This window comes from Hypanus sabinus, chromosome 15, assembly GCF_030144855.1.
Source record: "Hypanus sabinus isolate sHypSab1 chromosome 15, sHypSab1.hap1, whole genome shotgun sequence".
NCBI classification, from domain to species: Eukaryota; Metazoa; Chordata; class Chondrichthyes; order Myliobatiformes; family Dasyatidae; genus Hypanus; species Hypanus sabinus.
The window spans coordinates 48,891,805-48,914,144 of record NC_082720.1 but is presented as its reverse complement, the minus strand read 5'-3'; the positions used below and the strand labels follow the sequence as shown (position 1 = coordinate 48,914,144).

The 22,340-nt window shown below is 39.4% G+C and overlaps 1 protein-coding gene across 2 annotated transcripts in view; it reads left to right on the top strand.

Annotated features, from left to right (window-relative positions):
* LOC132405502 (thymosin beta-11-like) overlaps positions 1-16,576 on the top strand; it is a 29,574-nt gene extending 12,998 nt beyond the window's left edge. Inside the window, exons 1-3 of one of the 2 annotated variants that reach the window (XM_059990367.1) lie at positions 14,082-14,297; positions 15,090-15,197; positions 15,471-16,576. In XM_059990367.1, coding sequence (XP_059846350.1) covers positions 15,098-15,197; positions 15,471-15,508 — 138 coding nt within the window. In that variant the 5' untranslated portion in view covers positions 14,082-14,297; positions 15,090-15,097 and the 3' untranslated portion in view covers positions 15,509-16,576. Of the gene's footprint in view, positions 1-14,081; positions 14,298-15,089; positions 15,198-15,470 lie in introns of those variants that run through there. The other variant, XM_059990366.1, reaches the window with a different exon arrangement.
* Positions 16,577-22,340: the final 5,764 nt, after the last annotated feature.

Sequence of the window (22,340 nt, the reverse complement as noted above, 5' to 3'; positions counted from 1 at the left end):
GTAGTGAGGTGACCAGAACTGAGCACAGTACTCCAAGTGGGGTCTGACCAGGGTCCTTCTCTAGCTGCAACGTTAGCAGTCTTGGCATCTTTTGTGTAACAGGGCAACCAGAAATGTATGCATTACTCCAGAGGCAGTCTAACTAAAGCTTTATAAAGCTGCCACATATTTCCTGACTTTTGAACTCAGTGCCTCAACTAACAAAGGCAAGTATGCCTTCTTAACTACCCTGTCAACCTGTGTAGCCACTTTCAGCGAGCTATGAACTTGGACTCCAAGATTCAAGTGGTGTCTGAAAAGAGGATGCTGTCCAAGTTGCATGCCATCTTGGACAATAACCCCCATCCACTCCATAATGTACTGGTTAGGCACAGGAGTGCATTTATCCAGAGACTCATTACACCAAGATGTAACACTGAGCGTCATATGAAGTCATTCCTACCTGTGGCCATCAAACTTTACAACTCCTCCCTTGGAGTGTCAGACACCCTGTGCCAATAGGCTGGTCCTGGACTTATTTCCACTTGGCATGATTAACTTATTATTTAATTACTTATGCTTTTATATTACTATATTTCTTCACTATACTTGGTTGGTGTGGCTGTAATGAAACCCAATTTCCCTCGGGATCAATAAAGTATGTCTGTCTGTCTGTCTCTGCTAATCAACATTGCTAAGGATCTTGATCTTAACTGTGTACTGTCTCTTTACATTTGACCCACAAAGGTGAAACACTTAATATTTGGTCAGGTTAAACTCCATCTGCCATTTCTTTGCCAATATCTGCAACTGACCTATATCCTGTTGTATTCCTTGCCAGTCTTCAATGCTATCCACAACACCATCAATCTCCATATCATCTAGTTATCCTCTTGATCTTGAAGTATGTATAGAGTGCCTTGGGATTCTTTTTAATCCTATTTGCCAAAGACTTTTCATAGCCCCTCCTAGCTTTCCTAGTTCTCTTCTTGTGTTCTTTCCTGGTTTCTTTATAATCCTTAAGGGCTGTGTTTGATTCTGGTTTCGCAAGCCTTACATACTTTTCCTTTTCCATCTCAATTAAAATCATTTCTGTCCACTTTCAAGGTTTTCTTATCTTTCCATCCTTGTCATTTCTTCTGACTAGGACATACCTGTCCTTTACTCCATGTAGTTGGTCTTTAAACACCCTCCACATGTCAGATGTGGACTTACCCAAAAGCAGCTTTTCCCAATTAACTTTCCCTTGTTCCTGCTTAAAGCTCTTGTGATTTCCCCTGCTTCAATTTAATACTCTCCCATAAGCTCCATACTTTTCCTTACCTATAGCTATCCTAAAGCTTTAGGATAGCTCATTTCAGTTCCCTAACTGAAAGGTTGGTCACGTGGCCAGGCTCATTACTCAACTCCAAGCCCAATACAGTCCCTCCTCTTGTTGGACTATCTACATATTGATTGAAGAAACCATCCTGGATGCACATAACAAACTCTGCCCCATCAAAGCTTCTTGCACTCAGAATGCCCCAATTTATGTTAGGAAAATTGAAATCCAGCATGACAACAACCCCCACAAAATCCTGGATGAGCTCAGCAGGCTAGGTAATGCAAAAAAGTACAGTTGACGTTTCAGACTCAGAGCCTTTGGCCTGAAACTTTGACTGTACTTTTTTCTGTAGATGCTGCTTGGCCTGCTGAGTTCCTCCAGCATTTTGTGTGTGTGGCTTTGATTTCCAGCACCTGCAGATTTTCTTTCGTTTATGACAAAAACCTTATTGTTTTTACACCTTTCCTTAATCTGCCTGCATCTCTGTTCCTCAATATCGCAGTGGCTATTAGGGGTCTGTAGCGTAATCCCATCAGAATATTTTTGAGTTCTACCCAAACAATCTCAGTGAATGAGTCCTCCATTATGTTCCCTCTGAGTACAGCTGTAATATTGTCCCTGAAGAGTAGAGTAACTCTCCCACCTCTTTTACCTCCCTCTCTATCTTTTCTAAAACATCAAAACCCTGAGACGTTAAGCACCCATTTTTGTTCCTCTCAACTAAATCTCTGTAATGGCCTCAAGATCATAGTGCCATGTACCACTCCAAGCTCCAACTTTGTCACCTTTACCCATAATACTTAAGTCAATAAACAGCATCCTGGCATAAGAGGCACCATTTTCCAGGTGAGAGTGGAAGGCAGAGGCTATGACACTGTCAGTGGACTGATTTGAACTGGAAAGGATCCAATGTAGCAGGATGATATAATTAATGTGGTGCATAACCAGCCACTCAAAGCACTTCATTATTGTTAAAATCTGTCCCACTGGACACTAGTCCTTAAGACAGGTTGGCGTCATTCTCTTGGGCACCATGATGATGGTGGAGGCCTTGAAGCCGATGGGGACAATGGACTCTTCCCGACAGATGTTGAAGATATCTAAACGCCTTGTACTTTTCTGAGTCATACCTGAACCTTGTACTTTTCTGGGTCATACCTGGACCTTGTACTTTTCTGGGTCATACCTGGACCTTGTACTTCTCTGGGTCATACCTGGACCTTGTACTTCTCCGGCTCTAACCTGGACCTTGTACTTCTCCGGGTCTAACCTGGACCTTGTACTTCTCTGGGTCTAACCTGGACCTTGTATTTCTCTGGGTCTAACCTGGACCTTGTACTTTTCTGGGTCTAACCTGGACCTTGTACTTTTCTGGGTCATACCTGGACCTTGTACTTCTCTGGGTCTAACCTGGTCCTTGTACTTTTCTGGGTCTAACCTGGACCTTGTACTTTTCTGGGTCATACCTGGATCTTGTACTTCTCTGGGTCTAACCTGGACCTTGTACATCCCTGGGTTGCCAGTCCTGAACGCCACTGATTTAGTCCTCAGCACATTGTGGATCACTTGGCTCATCCCTTGGTTCTGGTTGGAGAAGACACTGGATGATAGTGGTGTGGGACTTCTGGCTATTGTACCTCATGCCCAGTGTAGTTGTAAGAAGATGGCATGGCCTGGATGGTGGAGATTTTAAAGATGGATGTTGTCTTATTGAGGCAGTGTCTCATGTAGGTACTACAAATGGTGGGGAGGGATGTGCCTGTGATGTATTGGGTACATCAGTCTACTGCTCTCTGCAGCTTCTTACAATCCTGTGTGCTCAGATTGCTACACCAGACCAGAATACAACCAGTCAGGATACTCTCAATCGTACACCTGTAGAAGTTTGTTAGAGTGTCTGATGCCATGCTGAACCTGTTTAGCCTCCTAAGAAAGTAAATACACAGCCCATGCCCATGCATCCTGTCGAAGGTTTTTGGCCCGAAATGATGATTGTACTCTTTTCCTTGCAGGCCTGCTGAGTTCCTTCAGCATTTTGTGCGTGTTCCTTGGATTTCCAGTATCTGCAGACTTTCCCTTGCCCATGCCTCACTTGTGATTGCATAGAAACATAGAAAATAGGTGCAGGAGTAGGCCATTCAGCCCTTCAAGCCTGCACCGCCATTCAGTATGATCATGGGTGATCATCAAACTCAGAACCCTGTACCTGCTTTCTTTCCATACCCCCGATCCCTTTAGCCACAAGGGCCATATCTAACTTCCTCTTAAATATAGCCAATGAACCGGCCTCAACTGTTTCCTGTGGCAGAGAATTCCACAGATTCACCACTCTCTGTGTGAAGAAGTTTTTCTTCATCTTGGTCCTAAAAGGCTTCCCCTTTATCCCTAAACTGTGACCCCTCGTTCTGGAATTCCCCAACATTGGAAACAATCTTCCTGCATCTAGCCTGTCCAATCCCTTTAGAATTTCATATGCTTCAATAAAATCCCCCCTCAATCTTCTAAATTCCAGTGAGTATAAGCCTAGTCAAACCAGTCTTTCTTCATATGAAAATCCTGCCATCCCAGGAATCAATCTGGTGAGCCTTCTCTGTACTCCCTCTATGGCAAGAATGTCTTTCCTCAGACTAGGGGACCAAAACTGCGCACAATATTCTAGGTGCAGTCTCACCAAGGCCTTGTACAACCGCAGAAGGACCTCTCTGCTCTTGTACTCAAATCCTTTTGCTATGAATGCCAACATACCATTTGCCTTTTTCACCGCCTGCTCTCCCTGCATGACCACTTTCAATGACTGGTGTACAATGACACCCAGGTCTCGTTGCATCTCCCCTTTTCCTAATCAGCCACCATTCAGATAATAATCTGTTTTCCTGTTCTTGCAACCAAAGTGGATAACCTCACATTTATCCACATTAAATTGCATCTGCCACGAATTTGCCCACTCACCTAACCTATCCAAGTCACCCTGCATCCTCTTAGCACCCTCCTCACAGCTAACACCACCACCCAGCTTCATGTCATCTGCTAACTTGCAGATGCTGCATTTAATTCCCTCGTGGGGTCCCAGCACTGAGCCTTGTGGTACCCCACTAGTCACTGCCTGCCATTCTGAAAAGGTCCCATTTACTCCCACTCTTTGCTTCCTGTCTGCCAACCAATTCTCTATCCACATCAATACCATACCCACAATACCGTGTACTTTAAGTTTGCACTCTAATCTCCTGTGTGGGACCTTGTCAAAAGCCTTTTGAAAATCTAAATATACCACATCCACTAGCTCTCCCCTATCCACTCTACTAGTTACATCTTCAAAACATTCTATAAGATTCATCATTGTCCTTTCACAAGTCCATGCTGACTTTGTCCAATGATTTCACCTCTTTCCAAATGTGCTGTTATCACATTTTTGATAACCGACTCTAACATTTTCCCCATCACCGATGTCAGACTAACCAGTCTATAATTCCCCGATTTCTCTCTCCCTCCTTTTTTAAAAAGTGGGGTTACATTAGCCGCTCTCCAATCCTCAGGAACTAATCCAGAATCTAAGGACCTTTGAAAAATTATCACTAATGCATCCACTATTTCTTGGGCTACTTCCTTAAGCACTCTGGGATGCAGACCATCTGGCCCTGGGGATTTATCTGCCTTTAATCCCTTCAATTTACCTAACACCACTTCCTTACTAACACTTCCTTTCCCTCAATTCCTCCATCACACTAGACCCTCGGTCCCTTCCTATTTCTGAAGATTATTTATGTCCTCCTTAGTGAAGACAGAACCAAAGTAGTTATTCAATTGGACTGCCATGTCTTTGTTCCCTATGATCAATTCATCTGTTTCTGACTGATTGTCTTGACCAATCTTTTTCTTTTCACGTATCTATAAAAGCTTTTACAGTTTTTATGTTCCCTGCCAGCTTTCTCTCATAATCTTTTTTCCCTTTCCTAATTAAGCCCTTTATCCTCCTCTGCTGGTCTCTGAATTTCTCCCAGTCCTCAGGTGTGCCGCTTTTTTTTTGCTAATTCATATGTTTCTTCTTTGGACTTGATAATATCCCTAATTTCCCTTGTCAGCTACGGGTGCACTACCTTCCCTGGTTTATTCTTTTGCCAAACTGGGATGAACAACTGTTGTAGTTCATCCATGCGATCTTTAAATGCTTGCCATTGCATATCCACCATCAACCCTTTAAGTATCATTTGCCAGTCTATCTTAGCTAATTCACGTCTCATACCTTCAAAGTTACCCTTCTTTAAGTTCAGAACCTTTGTTTCTGAATTAAGTATGTTACTCTCCATCTTAGTGAAGAATTCCACCATATTATGGTCACTCTTACCCAAGGGGCCTCGCATGACAAGATTGCTAACTAACTCTTCCTCATTGCTCAATACCCAATCTAGAATGGCCTGCTCTCTAGTTGGTTCCTCGACATGTTGGTTCAGAAAACCATCCCTCCAAGAAATCCGTTCCAAGAAATCCTCTTCCTCAGCACCCTTACCAATTTGGTTCACCCAATCTATATGTAGATTGAAGTCACCCATTATAACTACAGTTCCTTTATTGCACACATTTCTAATTTCCTGTTTAATGCCATCCCCAACCTCACTACTACTGTTAGGTGGCCTGTACACAACTCCCACCAGCATTTTCTGCCCCTTAGTGTTATGCAGCTCTACCCATATTGATTCCACATCCTTCAGGCTAATATTCTTCCTTTCTATTGCACTAATCTCCTCTCTAACCAGCAATGCTACCCCACTTCCTTTTCTTTCCTGTCTATCCCTCCTGAATATTGAATATCCCTGGATGTCGAGCTCCCATCCTTGGTCACCCTGGAGCTACGTCTCTGTGATCCCAACTATATCTCTGTGCATCTATGTGCTGGGTCAAGGGGAGGTCATGTGATATGTTAATGCCCAAGAATTTAAAGCTGCTGATTCTCTCCACCGCCAATCCCCCAATGGAGATGGCATATGTTCGTTCTCTTTTCCCTTCCTGAAGTAAGCAATCGGCTCTTTAGTTTTACTGATGTTGGGTGAGAGGTTGTTGTTGCAGCTCCACTCTACCAGGCCCAATTCCATTCTGGTGATTGGGAATGGGATTGCTTTATTATTGTCACATGTACCAAGACACAATGAAAACGTTATGTACACTGTCCATTCTGATCAGATCATTACACAGTCCATTGAGACAGAACAAAGCAAAGCAGTGCAGAATAAAGTTTAACAGCAACAGAGAAAGTGCACTGTAGTAAACAAAAAGATGCAGGCTCAGAGCAAGGTACATTGTGAGGTCAAAAGTCTATCTTATTATACTAGGACACCACTTAGTAGTCTTATAACAGCAGGATAGAAGCTAACCTCGACAGGTCTGTGCTTTCAGGCTTTTGTATTTTCTGCCTGATGAAAGAGGGGAGAAGAGAGAATATCCAGGTTGGGTGGAGTGTTTGATTATGGTGGCTGATCTACTGAGACAGAGAGAAGTATAGACGTAGTTCACAGTTTGGTTTCCATAGTGTTATGAGCTGTGTCCAAAAAGGATGAAAATTCGTAAGTATTAACTGGGACATGCCAAACTTCTTTTGCTTTCTGAGGAAGTACAGGCACTGGTGAATTTTCTTGGCCCTGATGTTTATGTTAACAACCTGCTATTCAACCAAGTTGTAAAAGAGAGGCGAGTGTAGATATCAGACCACTGGAAAATGATGCTGGAAGTTAGTAATGGGGGACATAGAAATGGCAGACAAACTGAAGAAGTATTTTGCATCAGTCTTCCATGTGGAAGACACTAGCAATATGCCAGAAGTTTGAGAGTTTCAGGGGGCAGAAGTGAGTGAAGTTGCCGTTACTAGGGAGAAAGTACTTGGGAATCTGAATGGTCTGAAGATAGATAAAACATCTGGACCAGATGGTCTACACCCCAGGGTTCTGAAAGAGGTGGTTGAAGAGATTATGGAGGCATTAGTAGTGATCTTTCAAGTATCAATAGATTCTGGCATGGTTCCAGAGGACTGGAAAATTGCAAATGTCATTCCACTCTTCAAAAAGGGAGAGAGGCAGAAGAAAGGAAATCATAGGCCAATTAGTCTGACCTCAGTGACTGGAAGATGTTGGAGTTAATTGTTAAGGATATGGTTTCAGGGTACTTGGAGGGCACATGATAAAATGGGCCAAAGTCAGCAAGGTTTCCTTAAGGAAAAATCTTGACTGACAAATCTGTTGAAATTTTTTAATAAACAACAAGCAGTATAAACAATTGGGAATATTGAGTGCCAAGATTTTCTGCATGCCTTTGATAAGATGCCAGACATGAGGCTGCTTAATAATTTGAATTATTACAGGAAAGATACTAGCATTAGCTGGTTAACAGTAGGAAAACAGTGCAAATAAAGGGAACCTTCTCTGGTTAACTGCCAGTGACTAGTGGTGATCCACAGGAGTCTGTGTTGGGGCCACTTTTTTAATGATTTGAATGATGGAATTTTGGCTCTTTGGCCAAGTTTGTGAATGAAACAAGGGTGGAGGGACAGGTAGCGTTGAGGTAGCAGTAAAGTTGCAGAAGGATTTAGACAGATTAGGAAAATAGGCAAAGAAGTGACAGATGGAATACAGTGTTGGGAAGTGCATGGTCATGCACTTTGATAGAAGAAATAAAACTGTAGCCTATTTTCTAAATAATTGTCTGGTTAAGAACCTATTTTGCTGTATTTCTACCATTATGCTGTTATGTCTTTAGCAGCTTTTATGCAAACACAGTGGTTTCCATTAATTAAGCTTTGTAGGCTAGCGTTTTGGCTACAGCCGAGATAAGGAGCCATTTGTTCAGACTAGGAATGGTGTGTTAGCCAACTGAGTTCACAATGTGCTGTAATGTTCTGCCCAGTGGGATGCCATGGAACATTTAAGTGACCTGGGCAGCATCAGATTACTGGGGGGCAGTGATACGGTTTTGATCCTTTGCTGGCATGAGGTGCAGAGAGGAGCACAAGGGAAGATGCTCACAGAATGCTGCTCAAAGTAGAGACTCCGTTGTAAGGAGCGCTTTGTGCAGATGAGTGATTCCAAGGAGAAAGTGCCAATAATCCTGAGTTAGCAGGTTCATTCAGAATGGTTTTCAAGGGAAGTTCGAACTGAGGCTGGTGCTTTTTAAGCAAAGCATGAGTACTTAAAGCGAAGCATCCAACTACGCCAGAAGTGAGCTCCAACGTTTATGTGCCCATCTAAACTAGTTCAACTGTACTGTGCCCTTTTTCTTTTTTTCTATTTAGTATTTGTTAAAGTTGAAATACCAGTAAATATATTTCCACTTTAATTTCATGCTAGTGTAAGGTCTAGTATTTCCTGACAAACAATGACTTTGCATGGGTTAGCATTTACACAGCATTCACCATAATGTCCAATTCTTCATCAGAACATTTCAACTTTCCTGTTGGGCAGAACCTGAATCATACTTATGGTGTGTTACCCATGCAATGCTGAGTCACGTGGTCGTTAGCCAGAGTTACCTAATGAGGCTAGTTGATGATGAGCTGTGGGGAGAGAGTTACATCTAATTGGTGAGGAAGTTCAAAAATCTGAGGTGCAAAGGGACATGACAGTCTTCGTTCAGGGTTCCCTAGATGTTAATTTGCAGGTTGAGCGGGTGATGAGGAAGGCAAATGCAATATTATCATTCATTTCGAGAGGACTATAATATAAAAGGAAGGATATAATGTTGGGGCTTTATAAGACACTGGTGAAGCCTCACTTGGAGTATTGTAAGAAGTTTTGGGCCTTTTATCTAAGAAAGGATGTGCTGACATTGGAAAAGGTTCAGAGGAAGTTGACAAAAATTATTCTGGAATTGAAAGGCTTATTATCTGTAGATTGCTTGATGACTCTGGGCCTGTGCTCACCGGAATTCAGAAGAATAGGGGGGAATCTCATTGAAGCTTATCAAATGTTGAAAGGCCTCAATAGAGTTGATACAGAGAGGATGATTCCAATGGTGGGGGAGCCTAGGACCAGAGGATGCAGCATAAGATTAGAGGGATGTCCATTTAGAACAGAGATCAGAAGTAATTTCTTTAGCCAGAGATTGGTGAATCTATGGAACTTGCTGCCACAGGTAGCTGTGGAAGCCAAGTCAGAATCAGAATCAGGTTTGTTATCACTGGCATGTGACGTGAAATTTGTTAACTTAGCAGCAGCAGTTCAAAACAATACATAATCTAGCAGAGAGAAAAAAAAGAAAATCATAATAAATAAACAAGTGAGTCAATTACAGTATATGTATATTGAATAGATATAAAAAAGTGTGCAAAAATAAAATACTGTATATTAAAAAAAAGTGAGGGAGTAACCAAAGATTCAATATCCATTTAGGAATCAGATGGCAGAGGGGAAGAAGCTGTTCCTGAATCACTGAGTGTGTGCCTCCAGGCTTCTGTACCTCCTACCTGATGGTAACAGTGAGAAAAGGGCATGCCCTGGGTGCTGGAGGTCCTTAATAATGGATACTCCCATTCTGAGACACCGCTCCTTGAATATGTCCTGGGTACTTTGTTGGCTGGTACCCAAGATGGAGCTGACTAGATTTACAACCTTCTGCAGTTTCTTTCGGTCCCATGCAGTAGCCCCTCCTTGCCAGACAGTGATGCAGCCTGTCAGAATGCTATCCACGGTACAACTAGAGAAGTTTTTAAGTATATTTGTTGACATCCCAAATCTCTTCAAACTCCTAATAAAGTATAGCCACTGTCTTGCCTTCTTTATAACTGCATCAATATGTTGCGACCAGGTTAAATCCTCAGGAACCCAGGAACTTGAAACTGTTCACTCTCTCCATTTCTGATCCCTCTGTGAGGATTGGTATTTGTTCCTTCATCTTACCCTTCCTGAAGTCCACAATCAGCTCTTTTGTCTTACTGACGTTGAGTGCCAGGTTGTTGTGACACCACTCCACTAGTTGGCATATCTCACTCCTGTACGCCCTCTCGGCACCACCTGAGATTCTACCAACAATGGTTGTATCATCAGCAAATTTATAGATGGCATTTGAGCTATGCCTAGCCACACAACTGTGTGAATATAAAGAGTAGATCAGTGGGCTAAGCCCACACTCCTGAGATGCCCCAGTGTTGTTCGACAGTTAGGAGGATATGTTATCACCAATCCGTAAAGATTGTGGTCTTCCGATTTGGAAGTCAAGGATCCAATTGCAGAGCAAGGTACAGAGGCCCAGGTTCTGCAACTTCTCAATCAGGATTGTAGGAATGATGGTATTAATGCTGAGCTATAGTTGTGTTGTCCAGGTGGTCTAAAGCCATGTGAAGAGCCATTGAGACTGTGTCTGCTGTTGACCTATTGTGGTGACAGGCAAATTGCAATGGGTCCAGGTCCTTGCTGAGGCAGGAGTTCAGTCTGGTGATGACCAACCTTTCAAAGCATTTCATTACTGTTGATGTGAGTGCTACTGAGAGATAGTCATTAAGGCAGCCCAATTATTATTCTTAGGGTATTTCTATTTCTTAGGGTCACTGGGTATATTTTAAGGCAGAGGTTGATAGATTCTTGATTAGTCAGGGCATGAACTGTTACAGGGAGGAATAGGAGATTGGGGCTAAGTGGGAAATAGATCAGCCATGATGAAATGGTGGAGCAAACTCAATGGGCCAAATGGCCCAATTCTGCCTCCGTATCTTATGGCCTTAAAACAGTGGTTGTCATCAGCTAATATGTATATGGTTCAGATTCAGATTAATTTATCACATTTACATTGAAACATTGGTATTGGAGCTGTGCTTAGCCACCTATTCATGTATGTATAGAGAGCTCTTAATGTACAGCTATATTGATGATCCATGAGGAGACATTATTACTAAAGGGGAAACTGAGTATCCACTTGTAGATACAGAGACTCAGGTCTATAGCTCCCTCTGCAACTACTCAACTTCCTCAGTAGATGAGTTTCGATGGGATGACTGTGTTGAACACTAAGCTGTAGTTGATGAATAGCAGCCTGATATACAAGTTCCAGCTGCCCTGATGGTCTAAGGCAAGGTGAAGAACCAGAGAAATCTCATCTACTGTTAACCTGGTGTGACAGTAGGCAAACTGTAGCAGATCCAGGTCACCTTTGTGATAGGACTTGATTTGTGCCATAACTAGCCTCATGAAATACCTCACTACGGTTGATGTAAGCACTACCAGATGGTATATATTGAGGCAGGTCACTGTGTACAATAAACTCCTTTTGAAGCAGTTGGGAACTCAGACCAGAGAAGTGAGAGGCTGAATATATCCATAAGTACTCCAGCCAGTTAGTCCACATAGATCTGTAGTATTCAGCCAGGACCAGACACCTTTTGTGGATTCATCGACCTCAGAGACTGAGACTGCAAGCTCATCTGGAGACGTTAGGGTTAGTATGGATGTGTCATAATTTTCCCTATTAAATAATGCATTAAAGGCATTGAGCTCATCCAGGGGTGATAGGTCATTGTCACTTATATCTCACTTTATAGGAAATAATATTGTGCAAGCCCTACCACAGCGGTCAAGTGTCCATTTGTGATTTCAGTTTAGTCTGAAATAGTAAATGTTCTGCTTTTCTGTTCCTAACAAATTTGCTTGTATATATATGTAATCCAGGCCAATGTATCTGTTCATAGTTATAAAAGCTCTAGTGAAACCTTGCCCCAAGGTTCTCAACTTGTCCAGGCAAACACAATTCAAACAAAGATTGAATTGTCAATAATCATGAGCTGAAACATTGGGCCAGATTTGGCAGTCAGTGGTGGACAACATAAGTATAGCACAACATCATATCGAACAAAGCCGCTCACAAAGATTAAGCAATCGTTGCTGTTTGGACTTCCCCACTTTTGAGGTTAGTTGCTGTCTGGTGTCATAAAGCATTGCTTAGCAGCCAATCACACTAAAGAATTTGCTCAGTAAACCAGCAAGTAAAATGCACAATTTTCAACTAAATGTTCTGAACATTTTGCAAAGCATACTCCCGAAACTGCTGCCAGTCTGGCAGCTCTTGGGCTGTATTCCCTGAAGTTCAGGAGAATGAGGGGTGGGGGGATCTCATAAAAACATTCCAAATTATATAAAAGGCCTGAACAGATTAGATATGGCAAAGTTGTGGTAGGGGATTTTAGGACAAGAGGGCATGACTTCAGGATTGAAGGACATCCTTTTAGGATTGAGATGCTGAGAAATTATTTTAGTCAGAGGGTGGTAAATCTGTGGAATTGGTTGCCACGAATGGCTGTGGAGGCCAAGTCATTGAGTGTATTTAAAGCAGAGATAGATAGGTTCTTGATTAGCCAGGGCATCAAGTGGTATGGGGTGAAGGCAGGGGAGTGGGGATAACTGGAAGAATTGGATCAGCCCATGATTGAATGGCAGAGCAGTCTCAATGGGCTGAATGGCCTACTCCTGCTCCTATATCTTATGGTCTAAGAGTTGTACTCTTAAATATTTATTTTTGAATGCCTCCGTCAGAAAACAGTTTAGTGGTGTAATGACAATAAATGCTTACAATCTCACTGTCATTCCAATTGGACTGCTTTTTTACATTTTGCTGACAACTTAAGATACACCTGCTGTAGTTAAGGACAGTTACTTCAGCGCAGATAAGGGATTGAATTTGGGACTTTCCCTATTGTAGGTAACTCAGAATCAAACCAAATAAAACAAAAAAAACTAGTAGACTGTAAATCTGAAATTAAGCCTCTAAATTCTAGAAGTGCTTATTAGGTCAAGCAGCAATTCCAGGGAAACTGAGTTCGCATTTCATGTCAATAACATTACATCACAGCTGGAATATCTTTGAAGATGTAGCAGCTTTTAAGCAAGTACAGTAAGGGGGGAGGGGGAGGAGAGGAAAGAACAAAAGATAAAATCCGGTTAGGGTGGGAATCCGGAGATTAAGTTACAAAAGGAATGATGCTGCAAGGCCAAAGTGGTTTCCTGGTTAATTCCTTACATTGTATTGATTGATCGCTGTTACTAAAATACTATTTACAGGAAATTATATTTTGTGTGACTAAGGGTAAAGACGTCTAATTTATCTTTTGTTAAATTCCTTGGCCACTTAAATTCTGTTTCAAAAACCATAAAGTGAGATATATTAAATGCAACGCATATTTTTCCATTAGCACACTGTGTGGCTAATATTCACTTGTATTTAAAATAAATCTTTAAAAATATACCCGGCCTTTTTTTTTTGCCTTGTGGATCTATTCAGGGAGTACCAGTTTTCTTCTGCAAGAAGTGAAACTCGAGTTTTTTTTCTATTTTTTCCTTTACACTTTGTATCTACTAATTGCGTTATTCACTGCGTTTTCTGTTGACAGGACAATTGTGTAGTATTGTTCTGGCAGCAACCGATAGAAAATTTGGATTTTATAGCGGTAGAGGTTTTTAATTTTGTTGAAATGTTCTGGAATTTGTTATTGTGTTCTACTCATGAAGGCGATGTGAATAAAATTATCGGGGGTTTATCGTGATGTATATGGTAGACGTTGCATACAAAATAACGAGTGCGTCTGTCTCCCCGGTAGTATAAAACGTCTCAGCACCGATATCAATACACATAGTCTTCATAGTGTATTATTTACAGCTTGCCATTCATGTGTTGGATTTTGAACTGGTGTAAAGGTGTCGCAATGCAAAGGTACTTTTTTCTTCTATCGCGTTCTTTCTATCAATGATCACTTGTACTGCACGACTCGCCAATACTATAATTAGTTTGCGACCTGAATCCAGAGAAATGGCTTCTACAAACCAAGCTTTTGCATCAGTTTTCTACTGGTGCCAATAACCATTTCCAGGAACACTGCAATGCCATTTGCTGCACGGTTGATTTCCGGAAAGGCGGTCCCAGTTGTCAGATATTTATGCTAATCACGCCGAGCTCTGCGCTTTTTAATCCACGCCCAGGCAGTGCAGATAGAGGATAGTATCTGAGTCTGTGGTGGAGCAGGACAAAGATAAAGGTAAGCAATACTACCGGATTCTCTTTTAAACATCTTTTTGTGACTAGTATCTCGATTTCGCGAGTATTTGGATGAAAACATCCGTCGATATTCTCAATTCTTTAGGTTTTGAGGAGAAACCACTACCTTTTATTAACATGAGTACTTAATAAGAGAAACAAAATGTTAGTTTATTTATCTAAAGGTGTGCGTCAATCTTCTACGCGGATAATTCTATAAAGGTTTGGAATTAAAAGGGATTAGATCATTAATTCGAAAACTGCGACTCCCCAAAATAACTTATTTTTTTTAATTTGAAGTATTAAAACGTTTTTCTTCCCATAACCTCTAGTTTAAAATTAAACAGTATGTGAAATTGTGACTAGTTTTATTAAATTTTATTGTAAACTATAACACCAAAATATCCTGGTCTGAACTAATGCCCATCCGTAGGGCGGCTCCCTTTCACAACAATGCTAAAAAGGAGGAATAAAGGATTAGTACGTTCTTAGAACATGTTAGAATAAAATACATGCAGACTGAGAATGTTAGTAAACTATAATGTTAGAATGCATATTTTCATATGATCCATCTTTTATATATTTGCATGAGTTTAACTCGCATATCATTTAATAGGATGGTCCTTTTATTTCCGAAACTTCTGGTTAACCATATTCGCACAAAAATGCTTTAAATATTATTCAGTAATTTAAATTTACATCTGATTCTTTGCACTGGCTTCTTTGCATTCACAGTAAGAGATTTAAATGCCGCATTGCACTGGACAAGACTTTTGTGATTTTTATTTTGCAGTAGACGCCATGTCAGACAAACCAAATCTATGTGAAATCATACAATTTGACAAGAAAAAACTGAAGAAGATAGAAACCAAAGAAAAAAACCCTTTGCCAACAAAAGAGAGTAAGTATACCAGATCTGGAGACAACATACAGACTGTCGGCCACACCTGTGCGATAGATACTATTATGAAGTGTCATTAGAATTTGCTATCGGCTTGTTATGAAATCGTTATTAGCTTGATCTTCAGTGCAGAGTACTGCGACTGGAACATTTATGGATTATTTAACATCCTTAAATATAATTTAACTATATCTTGGAGAAAACCTAGTTTAGGAATTTCAAGTTGGATTACATCGATTTGCTTAAAAAGTCCGTTTCTTTTTTATGTTTCAGCAATTGAAGAGGAAAAAAGGCAAGAATCAGCTTCATGAATGTGGAATGGAGGAGATGCAACTTTTAATTATTTTTTTATGTTGACTGGTTTTAGTTTCAAAACCCTCACACCAACTAGCTCACAATGGGATTCTGTTGCAGCATCCACTCCAAATCTCAAGATGGGCTCTACTTCCTATAATGCACCAAGGGACCAAATTATCCATATAATGGTGATTGGATTGTATGGTTTTGGAAACAATGTATTGTGCACTAAAATGTGAAGCAGTTTTATTTTAGTCATGTATTTAAATTCACATGTTCATTGATTCTTCTGTTTAACCTGTTACAAAGTAAATAAATAGGTAAATGTGTGAAATAGTTTAGACTTGTTGTTTCTTATCCTTTCTCAAGCTCTCTTCCTCTTCCACTGCCCCCCCCCCCCCACCCCACTATCACCTTCAAGAAGAGTTTCAAAATCCTGGAAAAATCCATTTGCTTTCTTTTTGATTATATTTTCTATCTGCTATACTGCAACTGCAAAATGTTCACTCATTGTTGAAACTATAATTGAATAAACAATGTAGATATTAACCTGCAACCATTTTGGAACATCAAACATTACAATTGTATGTTAATGATATGGTGGAAACAGTTCAATTATAAAATAATTTTCTTGATGTATTTACAAGTAAGTTCCATTATTCCATATGTCTAGAATGACTAATGATGCATAGTTAATCATAAGTAATTGTAAGTATCTTTAAGAATGGAAAGGTCTTTCCAATATCTTGGAGAATATAGGTTGTCAGTGTGTATCCATAACTATGAAATGTGTACATTTTGAGGACTCTTGTTGACCAGTATAAATCATAAATCACTCTAATAGATGCTGTCCTATGTATCTGCAGTGAATTATCCAAATAAAATTTGAATGTTTCAGCCAACTAAGGACATATCAACAGTAAATGTATTATAAGATATTTTTATTTATAGAATATTTTAAATCTAATTTAACAGGATAAAATGTTTTGGGGGAAAATAGAATGATTTCTATCAAAGTATACTTCTTTCCAATTAACCATTTTGTAAGTTTTAAGGATTACAATAAATGGAAGTTGCATCAATTGGAAGTCTTCATTTTCATATTTTCCTAGATAAATTTTAATAATTTGATTATTATGTAGAAGTTGATAAAGAATAATTTGTTACCAACCATCAGCTAGTAAATTCTTGACTCTTTCCCAACATCCTTTCTACATGATAGATTTCAAATCACATAGCAAAGACTTAAGTTTAATGAGTACAAGTTTGCACCCAGCTTTCATATTGAAATGTCATAGACATGATGTATTGCACTTGGTAATGTGGTTATCCTTTCTTATATATCTACAATAGCAATTCCAGCATTCTGAATGCATGTAAATAAATCAGCATTGTATGGTACTGGGTGCTTTATGAGTTGTTTGGACTTTGCCAGATTAGGAACAGTTAGAAATCACCTAAAAAGGTGGCAATGCAGATGACAATGGAAGTAAATTTGATTTGCTTGGAATGTCTCATGCCCTCTATAATTTACATCATAGTTTACAAAATATCAAGGCTTCTTTATAGATATTAGTTGAAAGACCCCTGCTGATGGAATCTGTGAATTTTAATGCTGACTGTCTCACAACTTTCAGAAAGGAATATGAAAATGTATACAACAACCTTTCTTAATAACATTTATGAAAAATACGGTATATAATGTATTAGAATTGTTTAGTTTTAATGCAGTACTCATTTAAACAAATTTAAGTTGCATTCTATTTAATTATTGATTTTACATAATTTATCTTTAAAATTTATGATGGACATGTTCGTTTTTAAACATTAACCCTATTTCACAAAAATTATAAAGATGTCACTGAAACCTACAAAACCAAATTTGTTTTGCATTTTAACATAACTCCAGTTTTGTTTAAAAGAATATTTATGTCAACTGAGAGAAATGGCAGTGTTTATGCATTATGTCATCATATCAATTTCTGTACTAAAGATATACAGTATGCTCAATAAATTCCGTATTCAGACTCTGAATGGTTTTCAAAACAATATTTTTTGGTGGAGCTATTTTTAGAAATAAAGCTAAATGGAGCCCACTTCTTTAACAAACAAGTAAATGTTTTTACCTTCTGCTCCACTGCAATGTTTCTACACAATCTGAAGTAAAATATTTCTAAGCACAGTATATAAAATAATAGTGAAGTTTTTATTTTACTGATATAAAAATATCTCTGCATTGCCTCCAACATAACCCAAAGTGTAAGAAAATATTTCACTGTTTCTGCATCAACAAAATTAACTCCTATACAAAAATAGATCTAAAGATGATAAACAATATCCAGTATTTCTGATGTCGGAGCTCACAATAATTATGTAAATAAAAAAAGATCCTGATTTAGACAACATGAGTCAGCTAACAGATGGGCCATTGATTTTGGAACACTCTGAGCTTGGAACAGCTGGCAACACAGTGGAACAGACGAGCAATAGTTGTCTTTGTTCAAGAATACAGACAAATTTGTGAGCACGTCAGAATGACATAATACCAAATTTTAACTAGTCTGTTCCTGGAAATTAATAACTTTTAAATTATTCCTCATAAAGAAACAATAATTGTTCAAATCAAAAAAAATATTAACTCCTCTTTTTACCCTAAAGTGCCATTGTTTTACTTTTGTGGTTTGGATTAATTCACTAATAGTCACAGAATACTTGAGTATTGGACACTGATCTATTTCCATTTTGTGTATTGTGTGTTTCCTGTTGCATTGTGTCTGGAAAAGGCAGTCAACTGACTGCATTGATGTCTGCACCAAGCAGACAGCATGTTTAGCTATTCCAGGCATAATTAACAGGGCTGAATTAATTCCCAAGTCGATGAACCATTTTCAGCAATAGAAGGTGCACTGAAATTAGAAATACCCTTGAGTATCTTTTGTTTATTGCTATCTACAGTTCAAAGTTGAATAAATGTCTTCCTTCTGTCTTAAAATTCTTAGATTAATCTTTAGAAACTTAGTATAGTATACTTTGATTACAAATGGTGCTTCATTATTTGTGATTTTTAATTTATAATCTTAACGGTGAATATACATTTTTAAATATTTATATTTGTATCCTCTCAAATCCAGGTTCATAAGCATGAATACAACTGCCACCCCAATTCACCGAAATGTTCATTGCTAGACCTGCTCAGGCCACATCTAGTATAACTACACTTTGCTTTGCAAAAAATTGATCCAACATCACCCAGGATTTCAAAAACCCCAGGTTCTTTTTCCATATACCTGACAAACTTTTTAAACCTCTCTGCCATGCTCTCACAACCCTCACTTTATACTAAAGCCCAGATGTCATTGGCTTTATGTCACTAAGAGTGTCATGAAGTTCATCACTCACCACATCCTAACTTGGGCTGCTGTTGTTGAACGTCATGGAAACCATACTTTAAGATTTTATAAATGTGTATTATCCATGTAACATTTACCAACCAACTGTATATATAGGAATAGTGCCAGGACATAACCCTTTGTTTCCTTTCATTCCAAGAATAATCAGTCCTGTGATAATGTTCGGCAATTTCTCAGATTGCGAGATGATGTGGGACACCACCCTCAGCATTCATTAAATAATTATTACTGATCCCATGAATGGCACAGGCTGAGGGTCCAGCAGGGCACCTGGTTATATATGACAGGTACAAACAAGGCCCTAGTGTGCACGTCTCCAGTCACTTGTGTTAAGCAGGAAGTGTTTGACCGTCCCCACTGCATTAAGCTAAGCCTACCTCCAAAAAAATTCAAAAAAAGTAAAAATATTATTTAAATCATTTAAAAAAAAATCATCACTGTTAGCTTGGATGCTTCGGAGTGCTAAATTCTCTGTTACATGAGGGTTTGTTTTTGATTCTTCTGGAAAGTTGTATGCACAGTGACCTTATTCTTCCAGAAGTAAGTATTTACAATGAATAAAAATTCCTTCCATGAATAAACCACCTGATGTTGGGTTTTAATGAATAATATTGACAATTCCTCCCCCCTCCCACCCTGAGACAATTGATCTATGTTCCTCTAGCAGACTGTTGCTCCAGATTCCAGCATCTGCAGTGTCTCCTGTCTCCAAACATTCCTTTTTCCATGGTTGTTCACAGCATAACTTCTTATACATTGACAATAGCTTATAAAGTGATCACTGGGAGTATGCCAAGTTCTTTGGTTCGTAACTCCCATCAAGGTTATCATATATTTTTTGTGTTTTACATACTATTTTAATGGTTGTTTTGTCTTGCAAAGTGATATTTTTTTGCAGTGAAGACATTTTGTTGCTTGTTCCTTGCTGCAGGTTATGTGAAGTTGAAGATTGAAACTGAAGAAATACAGAAAAAGATAATAAGTAAAAAGAGTGAAAACTCTTTAAAAATATTTTCATAGTTAGTTATAGACTGGGCTCCATTTGAACAAAAATGCAAAGGAAGGCAAATTTTCACTTCCTTTTAACACTAAGGATGAAAATGATCCATGAATAATGTTGCACATATACCTGTTCATCAGCAACATGTTGTCAGCGTGACTTGCATTAAAGGTCTAATCAAATACATAATTCATTTTCAATTATTAATTACATTACAAAAGATACAACAAATTTATGTTCAGACTTTAGTTTTTACACTTAGTGGCCACTTTATTAGATACACCTATACAGCTGCTCATTAATACAAATATCTAATCAGCCAATCATGTGACAGCAGCTCGATGCTTAAAAGCATACAGATATGGTGAGAGGTTTAGTTGTTTTTCAGACCAAACATCAGAGTTGGGAAGAAATGTGACTTTAACCATGGAATGATTGTCGGTGCCAGACAGGGTGGTTTGAATATCTCAGAAACTGCTGATCTCCTTGTATTTTCACACACAACCATCTCTAGAGCTTACAGAGAATGGTGCGAAAATTAAGAACATACGGTGAGCGTTGATTCTGTGGGCAAAAACACCTTGTTAATGAGAGAAGTCAGAGGAGAATGGCCAAACTGGTTCAAACTGACAGGAAGGTGACAGTAACTCAAACAACTACGTGTCACAACAGTGGTGTGCAGAAGACTTTCTCAACGCACATGTCGAATGTTGAAGCAAATGCGCTAGAGCAACAGAAGACCACAACATAGTCATTTTATTAGGTATAGAAGGTACTTAATAAAGTGGCCCCTGAATGTATACTAGGGTTGATAAATATATTTACTGAGAAAAAATTATCATGCAACAATCCAAATTTGCTGTTGCATGGAAAATTAAGCTGTGAGCAAAGTTTAAAGTTCAAAGTAAAGTTTATTATCAGAGTACATACATGTCACAACACACAACCCTAAGATTCTTTTTCCTGCGGGCATACTTAGCAATTCTATAGAACAGTAACTAAATAGGATCAATTAACAACAAAACTGTGCAAATACAAATATCACTAAATAGCAATAAATAACGAGAGCATGAAATAGCAAGATAAAGAGGCAAGCAGCGTGGGCTCCCTTACCTCTGTCTCTCTGACCCTCAACACAGGCGCCCCTCAGAGCTGTGTACTAAACCCCCTCCTTTAATCTCTGTATACCCGTGACTGTGTTGCCACCTACAGCTCCAATCTGCACCTCATTAAATTTGCTGACAATACTACACTGATTGGCCTAATTTCAAATAATAATGAGGCAGCCTACAGAGAAGTCATCACCCTGACACAGTGGTGTCAAGAAAACAATCTCTCTCAATGTCACAAAACCATTGGACTACAGGAGGAATGGAGACAGGCTAACCCCCTATTGACATCAATGGGTCTGGGGTTGAGAGAGTGAACAGCTTCCAAGTTCCTCAGCATAAACATCACCGAGGATCTCATGTGGACTGTACATACAGGCTGTGTGGTGGAAAAGGCATAACAGCACTTCTTTCACCTCAAGACAGTTGAAGAAGTTTGGTATAGGCCCCCAAATCCTACGAACTTTCTACAGGGACACAATTGAGAGCATCCTGACTGTCTGCATCACTGTATGGAAACTGTAATTTCCTCAAGCACAGAACTCTGCAGAGAGTGGTGCGGACAGCCCTGCTCATCTGTACATGTGAACTTCCCATGATTCAGGACATTTACAAAGACAGGTATGTAAAAAGGGCCCAAAGGATCACTGGGAACCCGAGTCACTCCAACCACAAACTGTCCCAGCTCCTACCATCTGGGAAACGGTACTGCAGCATAAAAGCCAGAACCAACAGATTCTGGGACAGCCTCTTCCACCAGGCCATCAGACTGATTAATTCATGCTGATGCAACTGTATTTCTGTTATATTGACTATCTTGTTATACATAATATTTATTATAAATTACTATAAATTGTACATTGCACATTTAGACAGTGAGGTAATGTAAAGCTTTTTACTCCTCATGTATATGAAGCATGTAAGTAATAAAGTCAATTCAAGATTTCTTAAAGTGAGACCATCATTTGTGAACACCAGAAACAGAATGTAGTTTTTTCCCTTTTGTTTAAGAGCCTGATGGTTGAGTGGTAGTAACTATTCTTGAAATTAGTGGTGCAAATCCTGAGGTCCTTGTACCTTCTACCTCTGGGTGGAGGATCTTTGATGATGGATGCTTCTTTTTTAACAGCAACATTGTAAAGTAGATTTGCTTAATGGTTGTGAGGCTTTGCCGGTGATGTAGTGGGCCAAATTCGCTGCTTTTTTTTAGGATTTTCCACTCAAAGGTATTGGTGTTCCCATACCAGGCCATAATGCAACCAGTCAGCACACTTCCCACCACACAACTATAGAAGTTTGCCAAATTTTTTGATGATGTGCTGAATCT